General features: G+C 54.5%; 4 protein-coding genes across 4 annotated transcripts; 2 read left to right on the plus strand and 2 right to left on the minus strand.

Moving 5' to 3' along the window:
- Window positions 1-196: 196 nt before the first annotated feature.
- Window positions 197-2,907, plus strand: CPAR01_15662 (ribosomal protein L3; the record flags this gene model as incomplete). Its single annotated transcript, XM_060499910.1, has 7 exons — window positions 197-232; window positions 285-340; window positions 430-586; window positions 640-1,313; window positions 1,369-1,617; window positions 2,066-2,538; window positions 2,651-2,907. 7 exons carry the CDS (start codon window positions 197-199, stop codon window positions 2,905-2,907), a joined length of 1,902 nt encoding a protein of 633 aa, XP_060341486.1.
- Window positions 2,908-3,523: 616 nt separating this feature from the next.
- On the plus strand, window positions 3,524-5,339 carry CPAR01_15663 (anthranilate synthase component I; the record flags this gene model as incomplete). Its single annotated transcript, XM_060499911.1, has 4 exons — window positions 3,524-3,535; window positions 3,625-5,041; window positions 5,144-5,171; window positions 5,228-5,339. 4 exons carry the CDS (start codon window positions 3,524-3,526, stop codon window positions 5,337-5,339), a joined length of 1,569 nt encoding a protein of 522 aa, XP_060341487.1.
- An 857-nt stretch (window positions 5,340-6,196) lies between these two features.
- CPAR01_15664 (uncharacterized protein) lies at window positions 6,197-7,761 on the minus strand (the record flags this gene model as incomplete). The annotated part of the gene is made up of 3 exons (XM_060499912.1): window positions 6,197-7,014; window positions 7,137-7,509; window positions 7,600-7,761. 3 exons carry the CDS (start codon window positions 7,759-7,761, stop codon window positions 6,197-6,199), a joined length of 1,353 nt encoding a protein of 450 aa, XP_060341488.1.
- A 2,367-nt stretch (window positions 7,762-10,128) lies between these two features.
- Window positions 10,129-11,090, minus strand: CPAR01_15665 (uncharacterized protein; the record flags this gene model as incomplete). Its single annotated transcript, XM_060499913.1, has 2 exons — window positions 10,129-10,534; window positions 10,603-11,090. The coding sequence occupies 2 exons, from the start codon at window positions 11,088-11,090 to the stop codon at window positions 10,129-10,131; spliced, it is 894 nt and encodes a 297-aa protein (XP_060341489.1).
- Between the last annotated feature and the right edge of the window lie 2,649 nt (window positions 11,091-13,739).

Consider the following 13,739-nt stretch of genomic DNA (forward strand, 5'->3'; position numbering starts at 1 on the left):
GGCGGGAGGGAAAAGTGCGGAAAGTGATTTTTTTTCGTCGCTATTGCGCTCACGTGATTAGGGTGGTGCGTCCCGGCAGGAGGAAATCCGCCCACACGACATTTTTGCAGCCTCAGCTATCCCGACTTTGAGAAATTTCCCAATCGTCACTCCTCTCGATTGAACCCGACAACTAACCTCCAGGTCAATCATCAAGATGTCGCACCGCAAGTACGAGGCACCCAGACACGGCGTCAGTTACACCTATTTCGACAATTACTATAACTTCGGCTAACGTTACTCAGTCTTTGGCCTACCTGCCGCGCAAGCGTGCTGCCCGTCACCGCGGAAAGGTCAAGTCGTAAGTTTTATTCACCACTTTCCGCAATATTTTTTTCGAGACTTGGGCCAAGTGAAGACAGAGGCTGACAATGGCAATTTCTTGCACAGCTTCCCCAAGGATGATGCCAAGAAGCCCGTCCACCTGACGGCCACCATGGGCTACAAGGCCGGTATGACCACGATCGTTCGCGACCTCGACCGTCCCGGTGCCAAGGCCAACAAGAAGGAGGTCGTCGAGGCCGTCTCCATCATTGATACCCCACCTGTACTACCAACGCAGCCCGCTTGGCTCTGTGCCTATGGCTAACAACTCTATAGTTGATCGTTGTTGGTCTTGTGGGCTACATCGAGACCCCCCGCGGCCTGCGCTCGCTCACCACCGTCTGGGCTGAGCACTTGAGCGACGAGATCCGCCGCCGCTTCTACAAGAACTGGTACAAGTCCAAGAAGAAGGCCTTCACCAAGTACGCCAAGCAGCACTCCGAGAACTCTGGCGCCTCCATCACCCGCGAGATCGAGCGCATCAAGAAGTACTGCACCGTCGTCCGCGTCCTCGCCCACACCCAGCCCCGCAAGACCCCCATCAAGCAGAAGAAGGCCCACCTCATGGAGATCCAGATCAACGGTGGCTCCGTCGCCGACAAGGTCGACTTCGGCTACGGTCTGTTCGAGAAGCCCGTCGAGGTTGGCTCCATCTTCGAGCAGGACGAGATGATCGATGTCATCGCCGTCACCAAGGGTCACGGATTCGAGGGTGTCACCGCCCGTTGGGGTACCAAGAAGCTTCCCCGCAAGACTCACAAGGGTCTGCGTAAGGTCGCCTGTATCGGTGCCTGGCATCCTTCCCACGTCCAGTGGACTGTCGCCCGTGCCGGTCAGAACGGATACCACCACCGTACTTCCGTCAACCACAAGGTCTACCGCATTGGCAAGGCCGGTTCCGACAACAGCGCCTCCACTGAGATCGATGTCACCAAGAAGACCATCACTCCGTACGTTTCTGCTCTAACGTGTTGATTTCATAGCAATGTTACTGACATTTTTCAGCCTCGGTGGCTTCGTCCGCTACGGTGAGATCAACAACGACTTCGTCATGGTCAAGGGCTCCATTCCCGGTACCAAGAAGCGTGTCATGACTCTCCGCAAGTCCATGTTCACCCACACCTCGAGAAAGGCCCTCGAGAAGATCGACCTCAAGTGGATCGATACCTCGTCCGAGTTCGGACACGGCGCCTTCCAGACGCCGGCGGAGAAGAAGCAGTACCAGGGTACCCTCAAGAAGGACCTTGCTGCTCAGTAAATTCCTTCTCATCAAATTTCTTTGTATCATGGTCATGGCATCGGTGTAGAGGGTTCACGTTACTTTTCGGATGGTTTGGGACACCTTTGAGGTTAAAATGAGTGCCGAGAATTCAAAAGTCAAACCAATGATACCTAGATGACCAACCCACTTGTAATCCCTCGTGTGGCTTGTGAAATGTGATTGCAATTGTACTCAACTTGGAAGACAATTGATAAGTAGAAGCTGTAGCAACAGCTGCAGTGCGGAGTACAAAATACGTTCAAAAATGTGGGCGCTTAGTATCGACAGCCAGCCAATACCAAGATGGTGGGGCGGCAAGGTCTGACCAGCGGGAGCGACGTGAGGCGTAGCTAGCCGGCCCCTCGTTGCGTCATTCTATCTGTACCCAACCATGGCGTGCAGCTTCCCGCGAACCAAGTTCGCGACCTTAACACCCCTCAGTACGCTATTCAGCTCGTCCGCAACCCATAAGAAGGGAATGAAGACCACTACCCCGCGAACGCTCTATCGAAATCTCTGCCAACGAACCCTCTCCTCATCGACGTTAATCTCCATCCCGCGCAACCCATTCGTACTACGACGGCTGAGTACTGCGCCAGGCAGCTGCAGCACGAGCAAGGTTCTCCCGCCTCGTCAGATAGCCACCAGCACGTTCTCGACGTATACACACTTGAAAATGTCCGACGCAGACTACGCGGCGTTCCTGGACAAGGCGAACCAGGACCCCAACGAGGGACACGCCACCACGACCAGCGAGAGCAAGGAGTTCAAGGCGCAAGACAAGGGCGTCGAGGTGCCCAAGGCCATTCAGGACGTGTTGAAGCAGGATAAAGTGTACATCTCGGACGCGGATGAGCCGTTCGTCGGCGTCGCGCTGCAGTGGGATGAGGCTGGCAAAGGTTTGCCGGACGAAGGTGAGTTGTGCCGTGCCTGCTGCCTCCTGCCTCCTGCCCTTTTCACGCCAGGGGAGGGAAAATATGCCTGCGATGTTTGCAAGACAAAGTGACTAATATGTGACATGTGTAGTCGAATTCGCGCAACTTATCGATCACCCCGACGCCGAGAACGCAGACGTGGAGCTCCTGGACCCCGTGGACTGGGACTCGAACGGCGATTACAAGGACGTCATTGAGGCGGTCCGCAAGGCGGGCAAGGGCAACGACGTTAGAGTTTACAAGGTGCCAAAGGGCGGTGTCCGGACGGAGTACTGGCTCGTCACGACGGATGGGAAGGGCAAGGAGGCGAAGCTCGTGGGCGTCAAGGCGCTGTCTGTCGAGAGCTGAAAACTTCTCTTCCGGCCAGGTACCATCAGAGAAAACGCGAGGAAATGTAAGGCGGGACGGGAAGAAATGGGGCAGCCGGTCAGCTTGGTCCTCTAATGGTTTGATGAATGGTGACTGATTTATATGTAGCAAAAACGCAGCTCATGTTTGTACAGCAATAAGGTATCATCAATTATAGCTGAATTCTCGCCTGCAAAGGCGTGTCTTCTTTCTGACCGAACTCATTTACCATACCTTACCGGGGATACGTGAGCTGTCTTGACTCTCTTACTCATTCAGGTCATCGATCTAGACCAGATTGGCGGAGCAATGGGCTGGCGGTGGGGTCCCGTTGTGTCACTGATCCTTGACGCACACGCAGCGGAGGTGCCACTAATGGCAACGCCTTGTCTCTCACCTTATCGAAGCGCAACGGCAGCCAAATTCCGCGTTATCGGACCCTACCACCCTGCCTGGACTATGTGTGACCCCTCCACGCATCGGAGGCTAAATAATTCAATACAAGTCCAATCTTTTGGATGCTGGTGACTCAGATCAACAAACCAAACACACCAACTTGCTCTCCACGCAGCGACTCACCGACATATTCCCAGCTTCGCCAACGGACCGGATCAGAATGTCGGGACCGGTAAGTCTTGCCAGTTCTTCAATTGACCTCCCGCCGGCCTGCTACAAGAAGTCAAAAGACACACAAAAGCTAACAATACCGCCTCACAGCGCGCAGTCGTACCGTCCCTCGAGACGGTCAGGTCCATCCTCACCTCCCCGGCCACGACCAACGCCGCAAAGAAGCCCACGCTCGTCCCCGTCTACCGCCAAATCTCCTCCGACCTCATCACCCCGTCCGCCGCCTACCTCAAGGTCTCGGCCCACCACAAGGATTCGGACTTATCCTTCCTATTCGAGAGCGCCGCCACAGAACAAGTCGGCCGCTACAGTTTCGTCGGCGCCGGGCCCCGCAAAGTCCTCGCCACGGGTCCCGGCCATGGCCCTGAGTGCGACCCCCTGCCGGCCCTCGAGGCCGAGCTGGCACAGCACGTAGTCGCCCACGTTCCGGGCTTGCAGCTCCCGCCCATGGCCGGCGGCGCCGTCGGCTACGTGGGCTACGACTGCGTGCGCTACTTTGAGCCCAAGACGGCGCGGCCCATGAAGGACGTCCTGCAGATCCCCGAGTCTCTGTTCATGCTCTTTGATACCATTGTCGCGTTTGACCGCTTCTACGGCGTCCTCAAGGTCATCACCTACCTCCACGTCCCCGAGGACGCGGCCCAGCTCGAGGCCGAGTACCAAAAGGCGACGCAGACCATTGACGAGCTCGTCGCCGTCCTCAACAGCCCCGACATCCCCATCCCCGAACAGCAGCCCATCAAGCTCGGCCAGGAGTACACCTCCAACGTCGGCCAGCAGGGCTACGAGTTCCACGTCACGGAGCTCAAGAAGCACATCGTAAAGGGCGACATCATCCAGGCCGTCCCCTCGCAGCGCTTCGCCCGCCCGACCACCCTCCACCCCTTCAACATCTACCGCCACCTCCGGACGGTGAACCCTTCCCCCTACCTGTTCTACGTAAACTGCAAAGACTTCCAAATCGTCGGCGCCTCCCCCGAACTCCTCGTCAAATCCGAGGCCGGGCGCGTCATCACCCACCCCATCGCCGGCACCGTGAAACGCGGCAAGACGCCCGAGGAAGACCAGCGCCTCGCCGACGAGCTGCGCAGCTCCCTCAAAGACCGCGCCGAGCACGTCATGCTCGTCGACCTGGCGCGCAACGACGTCAACCGCGTCGGTGACCCCTACACGGTGCGCGTGGACCACCTCATGGTCGTCGAAAAGTTCAGCCACGTCCAGCACCTCGTCTCGCAGGTCTCGGGCGTGCTGCGGGCCGGGCAGACGCGCTTCGACGCCTTTCGGAGCATTTTCCCCGCGGGCACGGTGTCGGGTGCCCCCAAGGTGCGCGCCATGGAGCTGATTGCCGAGCTCGAGAAGGAGAAGAGGGGGATTTATGCGGGCGCGGTCGGGTATTTCGGGTACGGGGGCGTTGATGAGAAGGGCGAGGAGGTGGAGGGTGCTATGGACACGTGCATTGCGTTGCGGACGATGCTCGTCAAGGATGGTGTGGCGTATTTGCAAGCTGGTGAGTTGCTGCTCCCCCTATCCCGACCCCCTATCCAGTGTTTTCTTGAAGTCTTTTTTTGGGTGGTGAGATATTTCGTATACTGACTTGTGATGTTCTTAGGTGGCGGTATCGTATTCGACTCTGACGAGTAAGTGATTGTCAGATCCATTACCCCAGGAAGCTGTAGACTGACCTGACGCCTAGATACGACGAGTGGTTGGAGACGATGAACAAGCTCGGCGCGAATATGCAATGCATAACAACGGCAGAGGAGCTTTATTACGACCAGCAGCAACAAGCGGCAGGCAAGTCGTAAGCAAGGTAGATGTAGAAAGCATGAAAAAAAAGTATCCCTATTTGAGCCATGGTTTAGAAGAAGGGAAAAAGATACCGATACCTTTTGGAGCATTCGACCACTCTCTCCATACCTTCCTTTGGACCCGTGAGGTCCTTCCTGGAGTGGTACTCCTAGACATGGGATTTAGAAACTGGTGGTAGAATACGCAAGGTGGAATATACAACGGACCACCCAACCAAGGCACCAGTGATTCAGCGCTTGCCTTGCCTCTATGTTCACTCGAGGTCGCTCTTTCGTCAACCAAGCCCAATCGATCCCCATGGTCGAGCGGTATAACGCCCTGGTCCGTTAGTAACGAACTTGGTATGAAATCTCGAGAAGTCTGTACACTCCAGTGCAGATGGAGGGTTTCGTAAGGTGGTCTAGTTCGAGTCTCGGACTAGGCACCTGAGCTTTTGTCTTTTTGACCTGTTTTTGGTTTTTTCTTCCTGCTGACGACCCCCTCTTTGTTAACTACGGTCGTCGTCATTCTATGATTACAGTGTAGATAAAAAGGGTCGGCTGGGCAGGGGTTTTGGAGCATAATACATTTCTCAACACTTCCGCTCCTGCCTATTCTACTTTGAGTACACATGTGGGACGAATTAGCGGTTATTCATGACAGTGTAGGTCATAAAGTTCCAGTATTAAAATCTTGATATTGTATTATACGATGTCGCAGATCCGCATATCTAATGCTTGAATCGCCGGGCACCCGCCCATTGTGCTTCCACACAAAAACTCCAGAAAAGACTGTCATGAACCCATGGTATAAGTGTAAGTGTACCTCTCAACGTAAATGCCTCCCGCCAATGAATCCATCCATTAAACCCTACTCAAAACAAATGATACGAGGGTATAAAAACCGACCCAACACCAACCCCAATCGTCGCCAACGAAGCCCACAACACCGCCCCCGCAACGACGCCGTCCTGCAGGATCCGGAGGTGCTTGTTCCGGCTCGCCCGGCTGCGCTCAAACACGCGCCGCCAAAGCCACCGGCGCTCGTACGCGGCAACCCACTCTTCACCCTTGAAGGACAGATAATTCTCCGCGCCGAGCGTCGAGAGCGCGGGTTTGCGGAGGGGGTCGACGGCGCCCGCGACGCTCTCGCTCGTCGCGGCGCGGCGGTGGGGGACCCTTTCCTTCTTGTTCTTGTACATGCCTGCACCGTTGCCCCGGCCGGCTTCTAGGTCCGGGACCTCCCACGGCCGAACGTGGCGTCTGCGCGCGAGGTGGAGGGATAGCGAGACGCCGTCGAGGGCCGCGACGAGGATCGCGAGGCCGAAGAAGAGTAGAGGTGTGGAGAGGAGGCGGTAGTACCGCGAAAATGAGGACAGGATGAGCGTGACGTCGAGGCCGAGGCCTAGGGTGAGCAGCAAGAGTCCGAGGAGGCGGAGGAGGTGCGTTGCGGCGCGGTTCGCGTTGGCCATGCTGTGGCGGATGAAGTCCGGGTGGAGTTTGCCGCGCAGGAGGGCCTCTGCTTTTTCAAAGGCCGGGAGGAGGGCCGAGGGGTGCGTTGTCGAGGACGTTGCTTTGAGAACGGCGGTGCGGTCGTCTTTTGTAAGGTTCAGGCGGCGCGGGGCGTCGGCGTGGATATAGTGTTTTGTTATGGCGTCGATGTCTGCGCGGAAGGGTTGTGATGATGCTGGTGCTGCAGGGAGAGATGTTAGCGAGTTTGGGTTTGGGTTTGGGTTTGTATAAGTGATGAGAACGAGATCCGGTGATATCTGATGGGACTAGCATGTCATGAAGCATTCGACTTGGTGGTCTTACCTTGCGGAACTGTCCCCTCTTCCACCTCTTCCTTTTCACCGTCTCTGAGACCAGTTGCTCTAGGGTGAGAGAAGTTTGTTGCCGAAGATGTGTTCCGCGTATGGTTCCCTCCCGCTTTTGCCTGGGCGTAGCTGCTGTCCTCGTCGAGCATCTCGAGAATGTTGCTCACTTTACTCGAGTTTTTGGCCCTCCTCTCCTTGGCAGTGAGCTTCCTGCCGCGGTCCGGATCCCAACGCGGCGCAAGAGCACGCTGCTCGGGCGCCAGAGTCGTCCACGAGTGGACGTAGCCGCAGTACCATAGGAAGAATTGCAGCGGTTCCGCGTCCTGCTCGACGTAGACGAGATAGTCCACAAAGTCGTTTAGTGAGCACGGCTGAAGACATCCGACCGTTAGTCAGAGTCATTCTTGAATTCCAGTCGTCCCCTTGGAATACACATGCGCTGGCAGGGAGATATCACTCACCGATTCCGTGTTATTCCTGATCACTTCTTCAAAGGCAAGTTGGGGCGGAATCCACTTGTCGGTCCGCTTTGCTCGGCGGCGGTAGCGCCGGCAGTCCTCGTCCATCACCGGCGGGCGCCATGGCCGCTCCGGACCGGGAGTCTGATAGAATCTGAGCGACATGTCTTCCCACTCTTTTACGCCGCTTGACTGTGTTGCTCACGGTCTTACAACTCGTGCGTGTGAATGGAACATGTAGACGTGAAATACGAGGTGGATGAGCCACAGGCTCAAGACTCGAGAAAGAAAGAAAACTTGGAGCTACGAAATAGAGTCTCTGTCCAGTCTGACACTCAGACCTCTTGAGGATCCGATATGGGGGTGTGTGGGTGAGCGTGTGCTACGGAAGGGCGGGTGGGCTGGCCACACCTATGTATAATACGAAGGGAAACGAGGAAACCAGGGGATCCAACAGAACAAAACACTAGCTTCGAGATGTTGCGTTTGGTACGTGCCGTGCGCAAGGCCTGCAGCGGGACGAAGGAGAGGCAGACCGCCTGTTCCTGCATGCCGCATCCGCAGCCCAGCCGCGCTCTGCCTCAGCTTCGTCCGACACGGGAAGAGAACTTGGCCCGGCCCCCAGGATAATAACATGGAATATAGAGAAACAGCGTGCCTGTGTGTATGTGTGGCAGAGGGGTCTAAATACCGACCCACCGATGCAACAGAACCACGCGGTGTAGATATCTTGCGCAAGTAATGGAGGGGGGGAGGGGGTGCCCGGGTTGAACTTGTCTGCGGCCTGTCATGCTCCCCAGCCGGGAAGTGCTACAGGTGGACAGGCTTGGGTTTCCTCGCGGTCATGTTCCCGCATCACGGCTTATGATGTCTTGTTCGCGGCTTGTACGCTACGAGTACGGGCTGGCAGTCGTAACACGAGCTGCAGGAACTGAGAGAAGCTGACGGGGAGACAAGCATCAGGTCCGGCGGATGCCGGCAAGGGCGGGGCATCCCTCTGTCCTGCTTGCTTTCGCTTCTCCCTCATGATCCTCCTCGCGTATCGGGGCTCTAGGGACTCGGGAAGGGGGTCATGTGTCCGCAAGACTTGACATGGGGAAGAGACGGCACGGTGAAGAAAGAGGGCAGGAGGTCGCGAGCGCAATCCAGGCCCAGCCCCGGGAGGTTCGCATGCCGGGAAACGGGCACGAGTGAGACGTGATATAGACAAATATAGGGTACGATTCCCACTTGGAGGGAACGAATGATATAGCAACCAAATCAGCGGAGGAGTGTAAAAAAAAATCCGAGAGAGTGTCACAAAATGAACGGCCAGCCAGCGTACTCTGACTCGATCTGAGGTAAACTTGCTGCTATGCTGGAGCGTTCGATTCGTCCCCTCGTGTAAGCTCAGTTCGAGCAACGAAACGAACCAACCTGAATAGGCATAGAAAGGAACGACGGTATTGGCAGCCCTCCCTCCCGCACTGTCACTTGCAGTGGCATGCCCTGCGTTTACTGCGTCAGCTTGGGATGTCCCTGGTCAGAGACCCATGACAGCGGTTCCACGGATTGTCGTGGGGTGTGTTGTATCCAACTTGGCACCTGCATCTGCCCATCTGCTTTTTGGCTGACGTTGGTTGACCTTGGTCAATCTAACTCTTACTACCGGTGAGGGTTAACCTGTTACCTGTGTATTCATACTAAGAGGGCTGGGGCCGGCACAACCCGACGAGGATACGATAGTGTCGTCGAGAAAGTGAGGCCAGAGCGTCGCGGTCCCTTGTCAAAAAGAGCCGGAGCCCACATGACATGAAGGGGGCTGCTGGCCTTGTTTCAAGGGAACGTGCGGGAAAGGTGATGAGGTTGATTCACTAGCACGAAGGAGCCGTGGCGGGAGACGGGGAGATGGAGTTGGTTTGGAGTCGGGAACAAAATAACGGACGCAGGCAAGGGCAAAAACCATACGCCGATTGGCTCCACGGCGTGGCATCAAGCTATGTTTCAGAAAGTTCATCCTGTCCCGTCTCCCCTTCACCCCACTCCCCGGGGGCGTGAGACGAGAGTCAGATGCCTGTTCAGAGCCTCACAGGTGAGAGCTCCGGTCCAAGACTCCGTCGTCTCCACGGCAGAGCCGGGCACTTGCCGAGAAGAAGCCTGGGCCTGTCTGGTCAATCATTGGATGAGCCGCGGGTCTTTTGCTGGCCGATCCCGGGTCGATTAGTGTTGCGGCTGATGCTGTTATCACAACAGCTGGACGAGCACGGCATATTACTGTCTACAGTATTGTAAGTATGCTCGGCAGACGGCTTGCCTGGCTTCTGCAGATTTATGCTATTATTACTGCCCAAAGGGATTTTTTTTGGAGGCTACGCACCTTGCGAGTCCAACGCATGGCAGATGGATTCCGTAGGATTGATCGACCGACTGACATGCGCAAAATGCTTTAGATTTAGGAAAAAAAGGTTCTGTTCTATCAGGCCACCGCCCATACTGCGGAGACTGAGGTGACATTATACCCTCCTTCGACGATATATATACGTTAGGTATCGCTTACATATCGCCGTCCCTCTTTTTGACCTGCTCCGTCTCGAAAGAGAGTCCCGCATCCTTTCTGATAACCCCATAGATTGCAGACGCATCGATTTCTCGATCAATTCCTTCGGCGTACTCTACGGCTTCCTCTAACTGCTGCAAGACGAGTGACAGCAATCTCGGCTGAGGATCGCTCTTCAAGGCTTGTCTTCCGGCTGCCAGTCCATTGATAGCCGGTGACCACGGTCGCTCGCCTCGAGGAGGCATGTAAGCCCCAGAGGTCAGTCGATTGGATACCATCAATCCGACCGGGCCAATCTGCTCCTTGATCAACGCTTCCGCGGTTTCGACCCCCAATCCAGCTTTCTCAACCAGAGTATGAGCTACACCGACCGCCTCAACCATACCTATCGACAGAGAGTTCCTAGATATTCAGTTCCCATCAGGATTGTTATTCTTTCAAGGTAGATGTTCATGTCTGGGTTTTCTTACGCTGCAGCCTTCAAATAGCTCGCTTGACGAACGTCTTCGCCCGTGGGAATGATACTCTTCCCCATGACACCGGTAACATAAGGTCTCACAACATCAATGGAAGTCTCCTTGCCAGCCATTATCCACAACAGCTGTGCACTAGCAGCAAGGGGACTGGCACCGACAACAGGCGAGGCGATATAGTCTGCTCCTCTCTCTTGGAGTCTAGATTTAGCCGTCGCCGAAGAGGAAGGTTGAATCGTCGAGGTATCCACTATGATCTTGCTATCAAGATGATCAACCTCGAGAATCGTGTTAAGCACGGATGCCACTGCTGAATCGTCCGCCAAAGACATGAACACAATGTCCGAGTCAGACACTAAATCGATGATGTTTGATGGCGTTCCACCAAGTTCCTTCAGAGGTGCCCCACGAGACTCGGTACGATTGTAAAAGCGAAGATTTGGCTCTTGCTTCTTGGATAGATACTTTTGCAAGTTGGAGGCCATATTAAGGCCCATGGAACCCAGACCTGATGAGAATTAACAGCTGCAGTTAGAGATGACGTATATGGGCGAAGAGGATATACATGCCTATCCATCCCAGCTTAGGGACGAAGGAAAGCTGCGAGGAGGATTGTAAAGTATGCATGTCGAGTGTAATTAACGAAGCTCTTGCGAATTATGTGAGAGGCGGAAAAGAGGTGCCAATTACCCATTTACATACTTGCCTTAGCATCAATGCACTAGGTGAGGTGATGAGCACCAATTCCCGACCTCTCTGAAGGTTTACTGACAACGGCGTCGGAGATTATGCCAGACTTCCGGCGGTAGCTGTACTTTGAATCTAGGCCCGATGGAATCGGGGTAAAGAGGACTTTATCATTGCGGCCACAAAATGAGGGAAGTTTGAGGCTCTTGCGGTATTCAGACCTTTGCTTGCTCTTCTATAAATGCTACATAGAGTTGACCGCGAGCTTGGGGCATAGCGTGAGCCTCATGCAATCAAACTGCCATCACCACCAAGAAGTCATGCCCACTCTCACCAAACATAGTGAAATCCCCTTCCCCAAACAAGCACATACGACCATACCCATCGGAAAATTCGGGATCCCGTCCGCTCTCCCATAGACAAGCCGATGAGGGCCAGACCAGTAGTTGAGTCGGTGACGATCAGCGAATCCCTGGTGTTGTATGTTTTTGTTTTTTCCCCCTTCTCATATTCTCTTTGACCACCAGCAAAGGAAGACAGATAGGTAAAGAAGACACTTCGTACATGAGTAAGTTACGTGGGTTGCAGTCGCAGAGCCGGTGATCAGATCGCCCAACATGCGTGGCCTGCCTGTGTCCAAGCGGGCACGGAGGGGGGAGGGGTGGTAAGGAAAATCATGAGATTAAAAGGAAAGAAGAATTTAAAAAAGAGTCGCCGATCCGTTTTCCCTTGTGCTCGGACATTGAGCAACGTCCCATAACCCTCGGATCCACGGCTGTCTAGCTGTGCTTCGTATGGATACCTTTGGTAGTTAGAGAAACTCGATAACTCTTACATCCAATTGCCTTTTTAGGCAAGGGTTTGCAAAAAAACTTTTGTCTAATCTTTTCCTCTCTCCAAAACCCGCAGCCACAATCTCATCACCTCACACCGTCCCGACGAGGGGATGAAGGGGGCGCACAAGCTTCAGTCAAGGACAAGTCAACAAGTCAGTCCAAAAACTATGTGCCTTTCTTGTTCGTCGTGGACCTCTTGATTCCCCCGGTCTGCCGAAACGGTGCCCCAAAACAGGACGAAAAACCGGGTCGCCTCATCTTCCAAACTCTCCCGTTCCAGCAACATGTCAAGTAAGGTACACACACACGGATTTTACTTTCTTTCCATCTCTTGTCAGGTTTTGGCAGAAACCTCTGGTCCCGACCAAGGCTTCCACCGACCGAACGACCGACAACGATCCCCAGTGTTCCCAAACGTGAAACGTCCCGGCTATCCCATACTCAGCCTGTAATACGATACCGAACCTCACATATCGCTAATAACGTTACGTCCAAGTCTCAATAGCAGAAAGTATCTATACCTCAACACAGCTACAGACTAATCAAGCCCGTGATTAGAGTCTGGTCCAAAAGAAAAGAACAAAAAAACAAGAGCCTCGTCCGTAACTGCCGCCGTCTTTGGTGTGAGGGCTCAAAATCTTTCCTTCGGACCTCACTTTCATCACACCCTGCTCAACTGAGATGAGCGACTGCGCAGTCAAAACCACCCAGCCTATGTATTCGTGTATTTCGATCAAGCCAAGGGCAACGATCGGTCACAGTCTCGCCTGGGACAAGTCAGCATGAAAATAGTTTGACAGGCTCCCTCTCTCTCCCAAGTCTACACCCACCAACCAACCTGTCAACTTCTCTTAACACCAAGCACTAAGCCCAAGATGACACCTCCCATCTTGGATCATCGCAGAACAACAGAGATTCAGACCCATCGACACGTACACGTGTACACACGCCTTCAACTATACTACCAGTATAACCGGATAAGACTGCTCGTCGTGCCCGTCCATAACGAAACCCCTCCTCGATCTACAAAATGGAGTCCGTGCCACAAGATAGAAGTGAATGTGACAGCCCGTCTGACATGAGGCCACCCACCAAACAGAGATGCGAACCAGGAAATCACCAAACCATCATCGATCCTACCTGCCCTCTTTCCCAGATCGAAGATTGCGACTGGCTCCAGAGATCCAGGATCTCAGCCACACTTTGTCCCCCTGGTCTCTCCTGTTTGTTGTCCTGCCGTGATGTTCAAACATCGACGGACGCTCAAACCAGGCATATCCAAATTGGGTAAGTAGCTCCCCGGTCTATAACCCCTCCTATCGAGCCTCTGCAGCCTATCCCAGCCCCTATAGCATCAGCTTCTCAAACACGTGAAGTGAGAAGCTGTCGCCGAGTACGCCACGCGGCTGCCTGGAACGGAAGAAGAAATGAAGCAGCATTGTCGTTGCTGTAAGTCTATTCCACGAAGCCACGCTGTTGTGCTATGTATTTTCACGCAAGCGCTTGAAAGCTGTGCTCGGCAGCATGAAATACTTCAATGCCATGATGGAAGAGCGAGCTTCCGAGAAGTTCCTCAGTAAGCCTAACCAAAAGAACCGAGTTATTCAGATC

Source organism: Colletotrichum paranaense (genome assembly GCF_030867605.1).
Source record: "Colletotrichum paranaense strain IMI 384185 chromosome Unknown Scaffold_20.1, whole genome shotgun sequence".
Classification (NCBI taxonomy): domain Eukaryota; kingdom Fungi; phylum Ascomycota; class Sordariomycetes; order Glomerellales; family Glomerellaceae; genus Colletotrichum; species Colletotrichum paranaense.